Source organism: Oncorhynchus mykiss, chromosome 11 (genome assembly GCF_057628025.1).
Source record: "Oncorhynchus mykiss isolate SJ-2025 chromosome 11, ASM5762802v1, whole genome shotgun sequence".
NCBI classification, from domain to species: domain Eukaryota; kingdom Metazoa; phylum Chordata; class Actinopteri; order Salmoniformes; family Salmonidae; genus Oncorhynchus; species Oncorhynchus mykiss.
The window spans coordinates 21,360,001-21,376,503 of NC_143032.1; the positions used below are offsets into that span (position 1 = coordinate 21,360,001).

The following is a 16,503-nucleotide window of genomic DNA, read 5'->3' on the forward strand; positions in this document are numbered from 1 at the left end:
TATATATAGAGACTTAAACCCTGCTCTCAGAACAGTTTCAATGTCCTTCAGCTTGGTCAATGTTTATCTGTGTGCTACCTCAACTCGCTAGGGTATCTGCTTGTCAAGGTTGTTTTTAACAGAACAGTTCTCTTCAGTAGGTGGTACAGAGAATAACTATTTGACCATGTTTATTTGCTCACTCTAAAGATAGACATCCTAATGAAAGGGGTTTGCTTTCCAATGTAGCTCTTTTGGACATTTATTTTACTAGGCATAAGTACACACTACTATCCCTGGACTTGTTTGACCTGGGTGGTTGGTTGTGTTCTTAGCTAGTCTGTTTTGGTCCAGGGTTGTGTTCATCAGGAGTCGCACACTGTAACAAAAATATTTTGCAATGTAAAAATAACTATTTTGTTTTATTATTGGACAAGCTCAGGTAGTAGTTACCTCCCGGTCAGAAGATGGTAATTTAGCTCATGCCAGAGTGCTCTTGTGTTCCCAGATCTCCGTTGGCCAGATGCTGCAGGAGTTTGGTAAGTTCCTGGGTCTGTTTCTGCTGGTGCTCATCTCTTTCACCATCGGCCTAACGCAGCTCTACGGGAAGGATCAGAAGGACCCGGCCAAGAGTCCCGCCAAAGACTGTGAGGGCATCTTCTGTCAGCAGCAGAGCAACGACGCCTTCCACACGTACGTACAGTCTACCTAAATTCTCTCTCTCTCCCCTTTCCCTGTTTCACAGGTTCATGGGTACCAGTTTTGACTGTTAACCTCTGACCCATAGAGATCCAATAATTCAATGTTCTACTGAATATGTCATTATATTTTCCATGACCTCCCTGTTGACAGATTCTTGGGTACTGTACCTGTTACTCCCTGTTCTGAACTTTAACCTTCCTGTTGACCGATTCATGGGTACTGTACCTGTTACTTCGTGTTCTGACCTTTAACCTCTGACTTTCCTGTTGAAAGGTTCATGGGAACGTGCTACGCACTGTTCTGGTACATCTTCTCTCTGGCCCACGTGGCTCTCTTCGTGACCCGGATCAACTACACGGAGGAGCTGAGGTCATTTGTGGGAGCCCTCATCGTGGGCACGTACAACATCGTGGTGGTCATCGTTCTCACCAAGCTGCTGGTCGCCATGCTCCACAAGAGCTTCAGGCAGATCGCTGTAAGTCAATCAAGCAATCAATCAATTAACCATTTAAATCAGTCCAATTTATTTATAAAGCCTGATTTGCATCAGCAGTTGTCACAAAGTGCTTTTCAGTAACCCGGCCTGAAGTGACTGCAAGTCACAGATTGTCCATCATTGTCCATCAAGTTACAACAACAACAAAAACAATAGGACTTGATTAGTCTATCTATAACACTGTGTCTAAGTGTTCATTTGGAGTACTTTTTTTAAATTCAGTGTTTGGAGTTTAGGCAAAGATCAGCCGTATAATTCACATCAATTAATCAACTTTAATGCTTCATAAATTACATTTCCCCATCATCAACTCAACAATCATCATTCTGAATGAAAAACACAAATCCACTCCAAGAACACTTCAGTCTAACAGATGGTAGTGATTTCTTAACATTTCTCTGTCGATAAACACGTTCCCCTATTTTCTCAGTGATTTCCTAAATCTCCCATTTCCCTCTAAACCCCCCGAATCCCCTAGAACCACGAGGATAAGGAGTGGAAGTTTGCCCGCGCCAAGCTGTGGCTGAGCTACTTTGACGACAAGTGTACTCTGCCGCCGCCCTTCAACATCCTACCCTCCCCCAAGACTGTGTGTTACCTTCTGACCAGTATGAGTAAATGGATCTGCTCCCACACCTCCACGGGGAAGGTCAAGAGACAGAACAGCCTCAAGGTAAGAGAGACAGGACACTATCCAATCAAGAAGTGATACCTCTGTATACTTTAAATGTATGACCGTTTCTCATCTTATCCTCCCATGATATCCAGATAAGTAGACACTGGGTTCAGTCTCCAGTCCTAACCTCCCATGTTGTTGTTGTCCCATCCATACAGGAGTGGAGGAACCTGAAGCGGAAGCGTGATGAGAACTACCAGAAGATCATGTGTTGTCTTGTCCATCGCTACCTGACGTCCACCAGGCAGAAGATGCAGAGCACCGACCAGGCCACCGTAGAGAACCTCAACGACCTGCGGCAGGACCTCTCCAAGTTCCGCAACGAGATGAGAGACCTGCTGGGATTCAGAACCTCCAAGTACGCCATGTTCTACCCCCGGAGCTAAGACTGACCTGATCTGAACCTCGACCCAACCTCAACCCAACCATGTTCTACCCTTGGAGCTAGAACTGATCTGGTCTCAACCTACACCCAACCTCAACCCAACCATGTTCTACCCTTGGAGCTGGAACTGATCTGGTCTCAACCTACACCCAACCTCAACCAGCCAGCTAAGACTGGTCTCAACCCCAACATCAACCCCAACCACCTCTGTTAGCTTCTTCACCCAGGGGGTCCTATCTCTGACCCTAGCATGCTCAGAAATGACCTTGTGTCCAGTCACAGAGAGACATTTAAACCTGGAACTCCACTGGAAATATATATATATATATTCTGCACCAAAGTCTCCAGATTCACCCAGATCCCTTATGTAATAATATTCAGTCATCCTACTTGTTTTCTAAAATTGTCATTGTTTTCAACAATGGACTTAATAAAATGTAATGGAAAATACAGACTGGCTGTGACTTTTTGTCTTGGCAGTGAGAAACGATAAATATTGAGTTGCATCACATGTTCAGCTGGCACGAGGACGGAGACAGTTGGTTTTAATTGTGAAATATCTGTGAATGTTACTCACTGTTCAGAGCCAGCACTTCCCTGGTCAAAACACACCTGACCATTCCCAGTGCTCAGTGGAGCGTTCATGACTGCCCTACTAACAGCTGCCTTCACACCTGGCCATAGTTACCACATACTCTATGTAGGCCAAATATAAATGTTGTTATTTATGTTCTTAAATGCACTGTTTAGTTGTTGTTTTTTATCCCCTTTTCTCCCCAATTGGTAGTTCCAGTCTTGTCCCATCACTGCAACTGCCGTATGGACTCGGGCGAGGCGAAGGTCGAGAGCCATGCGACCCTGCCAAGCCGCACTGTTTTCTTGACACACTGCTCGCTTAACCCGGAAGCCAACCACACCAATGTGTCGGAAGAAACGGGATCGAACCCAGATGTAGTGACACCTCTAGCGCCTTAGACCGCTGCACCACTCGGGAGGCCCTTATATGCACCGTTAACGTGACATATTACAACGCACTGCTGGGCTGTAAATGAATGAATGATGACACTCCATACGAAGAACCACCTCCTTAAAATAAACTTCATTTTCTGTTTTTTATTTGGTCAGATGAAAACAAGAAAATATAAATAACATTTACCAATTGAATCATATGAAAATACTTTATATTGTAATTCATTTCATATCTCTTTTTATTATAAACATTACAAACCAAGCTGACATAATGATAAGGAGTGCTTTGTTGAATCCATTCATTGTGAAAAGCTTTGGCTAATAAGTGACAGTACTAAACGTAATACTAGCATGAAAACAAATCATTTCAAAAGGAATGCTATATATTCAACTATTGCACTTATCGACACCACATAAAATACCTCCCAAATCTTGTCCATTCAATGTGAACATAGGAAATAAAGAGCAGTTTGTAAACACTGTCCATAAAACTATAACACCCCGTCCTCAATAATGTACTTCCTCTAACAAACTCCTTCCTGTCTGATGTTTGATCCAAGCCAACACTCATCATGACACCTGGGTTGTGTTCAGTGGGCTTGAAACGTGAGAAAATGTTTTTGAAACAGAAAAGGTACATGAGCGCTCTCATTGGACATATTTAGGTAGTATTTAGTTTCTAACATTTTCTCCTGTTTTGTTCTAACTGAACGTGACCCAGGTGATTCTCCCCCCTACTATCGGTCTCTCTTCCTCTCCTCCCTCTCTTCAATTATCACAGTCATTCTTCACATTGCACTCAAAACAGGCCCAGTTCAGAGGAAAGAGAAAAAACAGCATAGAAATACAAAACAAAGGAAAGAGACAGCCAGACACCTCCAGGCAGTAACAGCCTGAGCTCTGTAGACTAGTCCTGTGGTGAAGGATGATAGATAATGATGGGCGGAGCCAGGGAAGGCTGGGCAGAGACTAACAAGAACAGACACACCCTTTTGTGGGTGGGGCATGGTGGTTGGGTGGAGACTCAGGCAGCACGTAGCTGATCTCAGCAGCGTTTGTTCTTCAGTACGTTGAGTCCCCTCTGGTTCTTAGCCTTGAAGGCCATGACGAAGTGATGCGGGGCGATCTTCCCCTTCCCATCCTCGTCCGCTGAGCCCATGAAGATGTAGTTGAGGCCTAGTGAGATCACACAGAAAGAGCCTGAATGCAGTGGCGGAACGGCAGAGACATTCAGGAAGGTAGCACATCAGCGTCAACTCTCCTCTGGGTTCCATATATGTTTATAGCTACAGTTGAAGTCGGAAGTTTACATACACTTAGGTTGGAGTCATTAAAACTCGTTTTTCAACCACTCCACACATTTCTTGTTAACAAACTATAGTTTAGGCAAGTCGGTTAGGACATCTACTTTGTGCATGACACAAGTAATTTTTCCAACAATTGTTTACAGAAAGATTATTTCACTTATAATTCACTGTATCACAATTCCAGTGGGTCAGAAGTTTACATACACTAAGTTGACTGTGCCTTTAAACAGCTTGGAAAATTCTGGAAAATGGTGTCATGGCTTTAGAAGCTTCTGATAGGCTAATTGACATAATTTGAGTCAATTGGAGGTGTACATGTGGATATATTTCAAGGCCTACCTTCAAACTCAGTGCCTCTTTGCTTCACATCATGAGAAAATCAAAATCAAAAATCAAAATAAATAAATTGTAGACCTCCACAAGTCTGCCTCATCCTTGGGAGCAAATTCCAAACGCCAGAAGGCCCCACATTCATCTGTACAAACAATAGTACGCAAGTATAAACACCATGGGACCACGCAGCCGTCATAACCCTCAGGAAGGAGATGCGTTCTGTCTCCTAGAGATGAACGTACTTTGGTGCGAAAGGTGAAAATCAATCCCAGAACAACAGCAAAGGACCTTGTGAAGATGCTGGAGGAAACGGGTACAAAAGTATCTATATCCACAGTAAAAACGAGTCCTATATCGACTGCTCAGCAAGGAAGAAGCCACTGCTCCAAAACCTCCATAAAAAAGCCAGACTACGGTTTGCAACTGCACATGGGGACAAAGATTGTACTTTTTGGAGAAATGTCCTCTGGTCTGATGAAATAAAAATAGAACTGTTTGTCCATAATGACCATCGTTATGTTTGGAGGAAAAGGGGGAGGCTTGCAAGCCGAAGAACACCATGCCAACAGGGAAGCACGGGGGTGGCAGCATCATGTTGTGGGGGTGCTTTGCTGCAGGAGGGACTGGTGCACTTCACAAAATAGATGGCATCATGAGGCAGGAAAATTATGTGGATATATTGAAGCAACATCTCAAGACATCAGTAAGGAAGTTAAAACTTGGTCGCAAATGGGTCTTCCAAATGGACAATGACCCCAAGCATACTTCCAAAGTTGTGGCAAAATGGCTTAAGGACAACAAAGTCAAGGTATTGGAGTGGCCATCACAAAGCCCTGACCTCAGTCCTATAGAAAATGTGTGGGCAGAACTGAAAAAGCATGTGCGTGCAAGGAGGCCTACAAACCTGACTCAGTTACACCAGCTCTGTCAGGAGGAATGGGCCAAAATTCACCCAGCTTGTGGAAGGCTACCCGAAACGTTTGACCCAAGTTAAACAATTTAAAGGCAATGCTACCAAATACTAATTGAGTGTATGTAAACTTCTGACCCACTGGGAATGTGGTCAAAGAAATAAAAGCTGGAATAACTCATTCTCTCTACTATTATTCAGACATTTCACATTCTTAAAATAAAGTGGTGATCCTAACTGACCTAAAACAAGGCATTTTTACTAGGATTAAATGTCAGGAATTGTGAAAAACTGAGTTTAAATGTATTTGGCTAAGGTGTATGTACATTTTCGACTTCGACTTCAACATCTATAAACGTATAGAGTACTGTATAGTATGTTTGTATATACTGTATTCACATTCACATTCATAGCTCTTATTGCACAGTGAGTTTTGCCGCTTACCTCAGACCTTGGTCAAGCTCCTTCGGGTGAGCTTGAAGATAGGTTACAGCAATGGAGGCAAACTCAGAGCCATAAACCAAGTAGTATGTCGAACCACCTCTTTCTTATGTATCTTGTACAGTTGGAACATGCCGCTGTTACAAGTGCTTACTCAGTGCCACACTTGAAACCGTGTCAGTATTACTCAATCATAGAATTTGAACTGAAATAAAAACATATGGTTCAATAGTACAATCATGGACTAAAACCTGTGCTATCGTGTCACGGTGAATGTCTGAAACTTACGCAAGAGAAACGGATGACTATATCCAGGGGAGAGTTAGCCTGAGTGCCAGTCTGTTTTTGCTATCATGCCAACTCCTTGTCACTCATTGTCATGCCAAACCACATTGTCTTGAGTTGGAGTTGGCAAGAGCACAAACGGATCTGGGACCAGGCTATAGAAGGAGACAACAGATCTGGGACCAGGCTATCGAAACAGACAACAGATCTGGGACCAGGCTATAGAAGGAGACAACAGATCTGGGACCAGGCTATAGAAGGAGACAACAGATCTGGGACCAGGCTATAGAAGGAGACAACAGATCTGGGACCAGGCTAGTGGAGAGTGAGCCCCAGAGTCCTTTGGCAGTGGTCCACCGTACTACAACTCACCTCGTCTGATGGATGGACACTTCTTGCAGAGCACGATGATCTTGGTGCTCATGGTCTTGCCGGCCTGCTGGATGGCCAGGTTGCCTTCTTTGTAGACGTTGATGATGGAGATGGTGGCGTACACGCTGCCTTCTCGCACCACCGCCGTGATGACAGTTCCTGTTATCACTGTCACAGAAACATGGGGAGTTTAGATGGCTCAACAACAAGCACTCAACAACATCTACTTAGATTGGAAGTCTGACAACTGTGTCATCGTTATGAAATGGTGGTGTATAACGTTCAACAGCCTGTAAGCTCTGTAATTGCCTTGACCAAATATTGTATGATCGAGATCGGATATCTTTCTATACAAATACTCTGATGCTCGGCTTGCAAAATGTACTGGTTGAATAGCTTTGAATAAGATGATCAGATCAATGTGTAAGCAGGAAGGAAAGGCCGGGTCTTCTGTTAGGTCCTTTTGTGTCAGGCCTAGTCATTAAAACTTGTGATGCAACACCCTTGGCTTGATATGACTGCAGACTGTCTGCCACTGTATTATACAAGACATTTTGACAATAACACCAAATTACTGGTCTTCACAGACTGGTCTTCATTTTCCATGCAAATTTGACCTAACATCCCTTAGGAAAAGCAATTATTAAAATACCTGCCTCATTCCATCAACATCTACTCGGAGAAAAACATCACAGAGCTAGTCCAAATACTGTGGTAGCAAACTAAGGCCATGGAGAACGTTGGCTGAATCAACACCTTCATTTAGCAGCAGTTTACCTACAGTTAGGCTCTTCTCTGGCATGTGTGTTACCTCTATGAGACGAAGAGAACTGTGTCAGTCCCATACACAAATTCACTGGGCTGCCCTGTCAGAAAACCCTCAAGGACGCTTTTCAGAAGCGCTGAAACCGCGCAGATAGTGTATCACGACAACATGGGTTTGTTGAGAGAGGGACGGCTCATATGGACTGGGTTGATGCTGGGGTAAATGTTGGACAATTTTCTCCCACCCCACCCCCCTGACTGACTGACACACACACAGCTGACCTGTTGTTGTTTGTTGCTGTAGCTTAGTATCTGTGACGGCAGTAGTGACGGCTTTAGGCAGGTCAGCCATAGTAATATATGTAGCATTAGCTGTAGGGGAATAGTATCTCTCTTACCAAAGTCACTGGTACAGTAGTTGCTCTCAACGGTTCCACTTCTTTTGCATTTCTGCTGGCACAGAGCTAAAGAGTACTTCAGGGCTGGGGAGACACAGAGAAAAGGAAAATATAGTTACTTAGTTCACATTCTTCTTCCACATTCAAGGGATGCTAGCAAGTAGGGTTTAGGTTGATTTTGTTTCACATTGAGTCAATTCAGGGAATGAATTGAAATCAAATCGTAGGCCAATGAATTAGAATGAACACTTCCCATTGAAAACTGTGGGCAACTTAGAATCCTACAATTCACATCACGCTTAAGGTATAGGGTTGTACTTACGTCTGGCGTTAAGGAGGGGCAAGTGTCTAACGCATGCGTGTTGTAAAAAGCCTGCGCTCAGCTATTTTCCAGACCTTGTGCCAGGGTTGGTCAGTTACCTGTCTAACATCAGCTTGCTTGCGCTGAGATGGGAGTGGTGAAACTATTTGAGATGTGTCCTTAAAAACGAGCACCAAACTGCCAATTTTGGTCAGAGTAACTGGAGATAACCATAAAGATCAGTTTATGTTGATTATGGCATCAATTTTGCCAGCGGAGGTAAACAGTAACCTAATCAGTGGCATTTCATCAATGTTTTATTAAAAGATCATCTTTGAGAGCAGCAAAACAGTCTACAGACCTTTTTAGTAAATTGGAATGTATTTAGGCGTCACTACAGACCTGGGCTCGATCCCGGACTGTATCACAACCAGCCATGATCGGGAGTCCCATAGGGTGGCACACAATTGGCCCAGCGTGGTCCGGGTTAGGGAATGGTTTGGCCGGGGGGGCTTTACTTGGCTCATCGCGCTCTAGCGACTTCTTATCGCGGGCGGGCCGGTCGTCAGTTGAACGGTGTTTCCTCCGACACATTGGTGCGGCTGGCTTCCGGGTTAAGCGGGAGGGAGTTAAGAAGCACGGTTAGGAGGCTCATGTTTCGGAGGACACATGACTCGACCTTCACCTCCCGAGCTCGTTGGGAAGTTGCACAGATGAGACAAGATCGAAAAAGAGGGTAAAATAAACATTTTAATGTATCTTTCTTTAAGTGTCAGTGACTGTGGGAAGCCTGTCTAGGAACATCAAGTTATTAAAAAAGACTGCTAGGGTAGTGGTATAGGGAAAAGCTGAGACTACAAAATACAGTCCAATCAATGTCCAGATGTTATTCTTAGTAGAGGCAGTCATCAAAGGATCCTGATGACATTCAGATGACATCATGACGGGGGTGGGGGGGGGGGGGGGTGCCTTGCCTTAGAGAGTTGGTGTCCTCAAACAACCATGCATGGGTGCCTTTAGGAGGTTCGGCACAATAGTTTGTCTGAGTACGAAGGAACAAGGTGTCTCTTTGGAGTGACTACTTGTTTCCCTTCCCCTTAACTCTGTCATAGTAGAGAAATCACAGATTTACAAAGACAAAAAAAAACTAGAAAAGAATACATGGAAGTGATAAGTTAGGGGACTGATGTTTTGACGGGCATCTAACCTCATCCCCAATTGCTACAGACAGAGCTGGCTAGGGACAAGATTAACAGCCATCCAGCCTTGGTGTCTGCTCCATTGCCTTTCATCCTGGGGTCAACAGCCACTACCATGGTAGATCTGATCTGGAACCAGGCTAATGAAAAAGCCTGTAAGCCACTCTCCTAGTGGGAGGGAGGGAGCTACAGCAGCTACACCACATGTCTGCATCAGCAAAGACCACTGGGACCAGGCAATCTAATCTGTCTCTAAATCCACAACTCCTAGTAGCAGATCAAATGGACCAAACACCCATGTGGCCTGGAGATGATGATGATGATGAATTGGATTCATATTGTGCTAAAAGCACTTTACATTGTAACAACAAGACTGAAGAGATGTGTCAAGACAAGCGAAGGGTTACACATATGTCCTGTTTGGATTAAACATAGAAAAAGGAGCTACCTACGTATGGGTCTGGTGGTAGCTGCTGGGGTGGTGGTGGTCGCTGGTACCGTGGGGGTGGGGAACTTCTTGGGTCTAAACTTGTAGTGGCCGATGAACCCGTCTGCCGTTAAACTGAGGTCTGAGAGGAACTGGATCAGGAGCTGGTTACCTTCAGAAAATACTGGACTGAAGAGAGAGAGAGAGAGAGAGAGAGAGAGAGAGAGAGAGAGAGAGAAGAGGGAGATTGATATATAGAGATAGAATGTTAGCTTACCTGGTAAGTAGTTGATATATTGAATATGCTCATGGATATCTTGTGCTTAGGTAAACAGTTAATCATGCATTAGTAGGTTTATGATCAAGGTCATAAGCGAAGCGGTACATTAGCTAGATGAATGCAGAGTAGAAACAGGTGTGTGACGTACGCTGGAGGGCTGTCGCCACAGTACTTCCCGATCCTCTTGGCATCGTTGATCTCTGCCCCGTTGAAAATGGCCACATAGTCATATCGACAGTAGTTGTCTCTTTCCACATCGAACTTCTCAAACTTCACCTCAATAATCTGTGTTGGTGGACAGGTTACATAGAACACAGGTTACATAGAACACAGGTTACATAGAACACAGGTTACACACAACACAGGTTACATAGAACACAGGTTACACACAACACAGGCTACACTGAACAAATTATTTTCAGTCCACATTCTGAAGTTGCATTTCATTGTGCAACACTAACCAAGAGCAAACCACAAAGCAATTATGTGAAAATTGACATCTTAGGCGATCTCAATCACTGTCAATTGTGTCAAGTTGAACTGTGAGTAAAGTAAGAACCTCTGGCTGTAGACGAACACTCACCTGGTTCTTAGGAGCCACTATGTGCCATGAGCAGGTGACCCCTGCGGGGTAGTCTTTCTCGGGCCAGTTAGGGGTCTTAAAGGACCCGGAGGGTTTAACCAGACGACCGCCACAGTACTGATCCCCTGGTGGGTGCAAAGTCAAACTACAACGTTTAGTTATACTGCCCAGATAGTACTGCTTCACATGGGCATCATCCTGCGACTCTGTGTTTATGTGCAGGATATATCGCTTCCTTCTGAATGTTAAAGGATGGAACATTGTGCACGCGCATGACATAATCCCATAATGGAACAAACATTTTCGAATAAGTAGGCTCTTGTCTTATGCTTCCCTTGTGGTTATGAGTAAATTAAGAAGACATCAGTCTGTTCCTCTGCCTTGGTCCCATGCTGCAACGTGCAGTTAAAAGGGAGTCTATATGCCAGGCATACCATCACACATCTGAGAGATCACATCAGCCAACCACACAAGCTGCTTGGACTGGCAAGGGATCTGTGGATCTTTAAAAACCATGGCTGGATCTCCTGTAACATGTAGTTAGTCGCTATAGCAGTTAGTTCCACTACAGCTGAGCTCCCGGCCTCATGACTGGCAGACGGACAAGCCCAATTTGACTCTGTAACTAAAATAGACATTGAACAAATGGAGGAGTGCTGTGTGGTGCTTTTCAGTTTCAACCAACCACACCCAGGAACAGAGGGAAAACACCAGTCAATCTAAACTGACAGACCAAGAGGGATTCCAGCTGTCAGCTACTGTAGAGGTACGGAGACAGAGAGAAGGTATTCAGGGAGGCACTCAGCCCCCCAAAAATTCCACAAACTCATTCGGGGAGAAGTAACGTCACTGGGTCAGAAGAGGAAGGGACGGCTTAGCGCTGACCTGTCTGACCCTAGAGCTCTCCATCTGGAAAATGAGCCGTCAAAAATTCCTCGTCATGCTGTTAAATGTGTAGAGATTCACCTCCTCCTCGAGGAAGCTTTAAGTCAACAGGTTTCGTCTTAACTGCACAAGAGGTCTAAACTGAAAGAGCACTGGTACTTAATCTTACCAAGCAGAAGTCAAACTTTCCCTTGACCTGCTATCCGTTGGGAGTGATTTATTTAGCTAGAACTGCCCTTTAGTCTCAGATGTAAATAATTGACCTCTAAGATCTCATCATCTGGGTATTAGTATTATTACAGTGACACGGTGCAACGACCTTGCTGGGGCAGCTAGCGGTTAAGAGGCTAGTTAATTAGCTGGTTAAAATGTGAACCGTAGCACTCAACACGCACACACACATCTGAGGTCTTTACGATGTGGAGTCCGAACAGAGTCACGGCTAGGGATCAGTCCCTAATGCTCTGTTGAACATGCTTGGGTATAGGCTGGATACAGATGACTGCAGTTTTCACTACACACTACATAGCCTAGAGGTTAGAGAGGTAAGCCTGCAACCGGCAGGTAACTAATCCAACAGAAAAAATCTAGTAGGATCCTAGATCCCGTCTCCTGCCACTGTGCCATTGAGCAAGGCACGTTTATTTTATTTTCATTTTATTTAACCTTTATTTATCTAGGCAAGTTAAACGTAACCCTTAACTACTACATTATTATTCTATTCTTCTTCTATATTCTATTCTGCTTACCTCTCTCATGCGGCTGGGCAGCAGAGTACACCGCCAGGAAGCCACTCCCAGCTGTGTTGGCATCAGACACCATCTGAATGAGCATCTTGTTGCCTGTGGAGACCAGGGCGCCTGGCCTGAAAGTCCCACAGAAGCGGCCCAGCCTCTGGCCACTCACATGGCCACTGTAAACATCCACGTAGTCATAGCGACACAGGTTGTCACTCTCCAGGTCAATGAAGCGGAAGGACAGGACCACCACTTTACCCTCAGGGACCTGGGGACAACATTCAATCCAATACAATATACATTACAATCTATTCAATCACATAAGGGGTATACAGTGCCTTCGGAAAGTATTCATACCCCTTGACTTTTTCCACATTTTGTTACGTTACAGCTTTGTTCTAAAATTAATTAAAATAAACTCAGCAATAAAAACACAATATACCATAATGACAAAGCGAAAACAGGTTTTTAGATTTTTTTGCAAATGTATAAAAACTATTCAGACACTCTGCTATGAGACTCAAAATTGAGCTCAGCTGCATCCTGTTTCCATTGACCATCCTTGAGAAGTCCACCTGTGGTAAATTCAATTGATTGGACATGTTTTGGAAAGGCACACACCTGTCTATATAAGGTCCCACAGTTGACAGTGCATGTCAGAGCAAAAACCAAGCCTTAAGGTGAAAGAAATTGTCGGTAGAGCTCCAAGGCTAGGCTTGTGTCGAGGTACAGATCTGGGGAAAGGTACCAAAACATTTCTGCAGCATTGAAGGCCCCCAAGAACACAGTGGCCTCCATCATTCTTAAATTAAAGAAGTTTGGAATCACCAAGACTCTTCCTAGAGCTGGCCGCCCGGCCAAACTGAGCAATTGGGGGAGAAGGGCCTTGGTCAGGGAAGTGACCAAGAACCCGATGGTCACTCAGAGCACTAGAGTTCCTCTATGGAGATGGGAGAACCTTCCAGAAGGACAACCATCTCTTCAGCACTCCACCAATTAGGCCTTTATGGTAGAATGGCCAGACTGTAGCCACTCCTCAGTAAAAGGACATGACAGCCCACTTGGAGTTTGCCAAAAGGCACCTAAAGTCTCTCAGACCATGAGAAAAAAAGATTCCCTGCTCTGATGAAACAAAGATTGAACTCTTTGGCCTGAATGTGAAGCGTCACGTCTGGAGGAAACCTGGCACCATCCCTATGTAACTGACAGTTAGACTTACAGGTTATGTCGTTGTCTTTTGTTTGAATTGTTTACGTGTCCGCTGTGCGGGGGAAATTATAATACAAGCGGAACTACGTAGCTAATACTGTTGTAACGGGGATCCTTATTGTAGCAACACACTTTTGGAGGGAAGGCAATCCTGCGCTGCGTTAGCTAAGTTTTCATGTCATCAGGTGTAGTTCATAAAAGTTGAAGAGTGTATGTTAGGATGAAGTGTGAATTCATGCCAGGAATAATAAGTGTGAAGTTTGATTTCCTCCCTTCTGTAATAAGCAGCCAATGAGGTATTTTTTCCTTTATTCATGTGTTTAATCTGAACCCGTTATAACGCCGGTAAAACTGTTATGTATGTAAGCACTTCAGAGTTATACCAAGCTAATAAGTCACTCGTAAGATAAGGTTGTAAGAGTGTGCTTAACTGTATTTTTCATTTACTTTATAGTTCTCGCGGAAGGTGATAATTCTGACTAAAACTACAGAATAAAGCCGCCAGTTAAAATCAAGGAACGGTTGTGCTCGTGGTTACTGAAGGGAGCTACACCCTATGGTGAAGCATGGTGGTGGAAGCATCATGCTGTGTGGATGTTTTTCAGCGGCAGGGACTAGGAGATTAGTCAAGATTGAGGCAAAGATGAACAGAACAAAGTACAGAGAGATTCTTGATGAAAATCTGCTCCAGAGAGCTCAAGACCTCAGATTGGGGTGACAGTTCACCTTCTAACAGGACAATGACCATAAGCACACGGCCAATGCACGCAGGAGTGGCTCGGGACAAGTTTCTGAATGTCCTTGAGTGGCCCAGCCAGACCCCGTACTTGAACCCGATCGAACATCTCTGGAGATACCTGAAAATAGCTGTGCAGCAACACTCCCCATCCAACCTGACAGAGCTTGACAGGATCTGCAGAGAAGAATGGGAGAAACTCCTTAAATACAGGTGTGCCAAGCTTGTAGTATCATACCCAAGAAGACTTGAGGCTGTAATCGATGCCAAAGGTGCTTCAACAAAGTACTAAGTAAAGGATCTGAATACTTATGTAAATGAGATATCTTTTTTTTTGTTTTAATACATTTTCAAACATTTCTAAAAACCTGTTTTTGCTCTGTCATTATGGGGTATAGTGTGTAGATTGATTAGGGGGGGGGGGGACAAGTTAATCAATTTTAGAATAAGGCTGTAACGTAACATAATGTGAAAAACTCAATGGGTCTGAATAGTTTCCAAATGCACTGTATGTGACAACTCATATAAGAGGAACCAAATATTCCTCTGATTTACCTTTAATTCGTTGCAGCCATGTGACCATGCTGCGTGTTAATACAAATGCCAAGCAGGCAGCTCAAAGTGCCTGAGGGGTGCTGTGTGGCCAGTGGCCAAATATCAGACTACGAATTAGACCTACACAGTTAGGGTTAGTGAATTAGTATCTCATTGTACTTTATTGCAGAAACATTGCGTCATTTCAGTTCTCTGATATGGGTGCTGTTAACTGTTAAACATGAATCATGTATTTACAGTAGGGTACAAGTATGTTTGACTCACCGTGATTCTCCAAACACATTTGGTATTTGGGGGGTACACCCCTGGATACCCCGGGCTCCCAATGACCCCAGAACCCCCCGTTATATTCCCTCCGCATGTAAACGTTGGTCTGGAAACATTGAGAAAAATATTTTAGACACTTCTCATTCTAATACAAATATATAGCCTATGCTATCATGGAATCTGGAAAGGAGCAGAAGCCTATGCGTTAATGGTTGGTGTTCATTCTTGGGTTGTCTCGGCAATGCGCCAATGTGCGTCCTCATGCCTACAGCGCAGACTGCAGATTCCACCAAAATAACAACTCCTCAGTTATGAACAATTTAACATCATTGATGCCGTTCATTCATTCATTGTGCCGTAGGCTAACGGATCATTGGCACCTCACGATAAGGCTTTGTAGGCTACAGTACACACGTGTTAATTCTAACAAATAGCCCAACGCAAAACCAAAAATAATCAATTGTAAAAAATAAAAAGTGAAGAGGTACCTCCGTTGTGACTGCCCGCAGACTTCTGTCAAAAACAGTACACTCCATGCGCAAAAAACACTGCATATTCTCAACATTATCGGGTGAACTGACCAGGCACCACTTCGCCTGTTTTCGCCCGCTGGCATGAATGACATTGTATTCAGTCGCTCGAGCGGTGGGGAAAAGTACCCAGAAGTTCCTGGAGGGAGTTTCGCAAGCTGTAGCACAGAGATGAATATAGCGTTTGTTCTGCGTGGTAGGAGGGAGCACTCGGCAGGCAGCTGCCTTTTTCCAAAACCTGGGATCAAAGACGCATTAAAAGCATTGGAGGGGGGGTGGTGGTGCTTTGGTTTAGTACCACACCTGGCATAACCTACCTTGGGTAAAATAATGTTAATATCCCTAGTGAAATATTTATTCAAGGCACTGAGTTCAGGTGATCATGATGAATATATATATATGGTCATATGTGCAAACTGTATTTACTTTGCACATAGGCTGTTTATATGTGCTCTTCAGAAAAAAATGAAAATAAAAACAAGTGAATAGGCTGATTAATCAATGAATGCAAAATAGGTCTAAACACAAAAATAGACTATTACAGTACATACATATATTACAGTATTTACAGTATAGATTCCAGAATGTGTTCTTATGCACTAATATGTGTGCTATGTGCTATCTACTATCCTACTTACACAGAGTGACAGAAAGACTGAAAGACAGGCAGGCAAACACTGATGGCGGCGCTGAGGAGAGCGCTCATCTTTTTTATTTAACCTTGATTTAACTATCAGTTAAAAACAAATTCTTATTTACAATGACGGCCTACCAGA

General features: G+C 43.9%; 2 protein-coding genes across 3 annotated transcripts in view; one reads left to right on the forward strand and one right to left on the reverse strand.

The window, feature by feature from the left end:
* The window catches only part of trpc1 (transient receptor potential cation channel, subfamily C, member 1), a 41,353-nt gene extending 38,828 nt beyond the window's left edge, over positions 1 to 2,525 (forward strand). Inside the window, 4 exon segments of the mRNA NM_001185053.1 lie at positions 488 to 672; positions 955 to 1,156; positions 1,656 to 1,850; positions 2,012 to 2,525. Of these exon segments, the coding sequence (NP_001171982.1) occupies positions 488 to 672; positions 955 to 1,156; positions 1,656 to 1,850; positions 2,012 to 2,239 (810 nt within the window). The 3' untranslated portion in view covers positions 2,240 to 2,525.
* An 811-nt stretch (positions 2,526 to 3,336) lies between these two features.
* On the reverse strand, positions 3,337 to 15,975 carry pcolce2b (procollagen C-endopeptidase enhancer 2b). 2 transcript variants are annotated; one of them, XM_036935155.2, is made up of 10 exons: positions 15,686 to 15,912; positions 15,195 to 15,303; positions 14,497 to 14,552; positions 12,443 to 12,698; positions 10,809 to 10,933; positions 10,374 to 10,510; positions 9,971 to 10,134; positions 8,019 to 8,102; positions 6,856 to 7,023; positions 3,337 to 4,383 (listed from the first exon to the last, which is right to left on the reverse strand). In XM_036935155.2, exons 1-10 carry the CDS (start codon positions 15,749 to 15,751, stop codon positions 4,253 to 4,255), a joined length of 1,296 nt encoding a protein of 431 aa, XP_036791050.1. In that variant the 5' UTR covers positions 15,752 to 15,912; the 3' UTR covers positions 3,337 to 4,252. The 2 variants fall into 2 exon arrangements, with proteins under 2 accessions (XP_036791050.1, XP_021476152.1); XM_021620477.3 differs by lacking the exon at positions 14,497 to 14,552 and having other exon boundaries at positions 15,686 to 15,975.
* Between the last annotated feature and the right edge of the window lie 528 nt (positions 15,976 to 16,503).

Bases quoted from the DNA above. Each gene is read 5' to 3' on its own strand.
- pcolce2b (XM_021620477.3), bottom strand. From the start codon at position 15,822: ATGTCATTCATGCCAGCGGGCGAAAACAGGCGAAGTGGTGCCTGGTCA. The intron at 10,511-10,808 runs GTGAGTGTTCGT...CCACCAACACAG, and splicing joins TAGTGGCTCCTAAGAACCAG to ATTATTGAGGTGAAGTTTGA. The intron at 8,103-9,970 runs GTAGGTAGCTCC...GTGTCTCCCCAG, and splicing joins AGCTACCACCAGACCCATAC to CCCTGAAGTACTCTTTAGCT.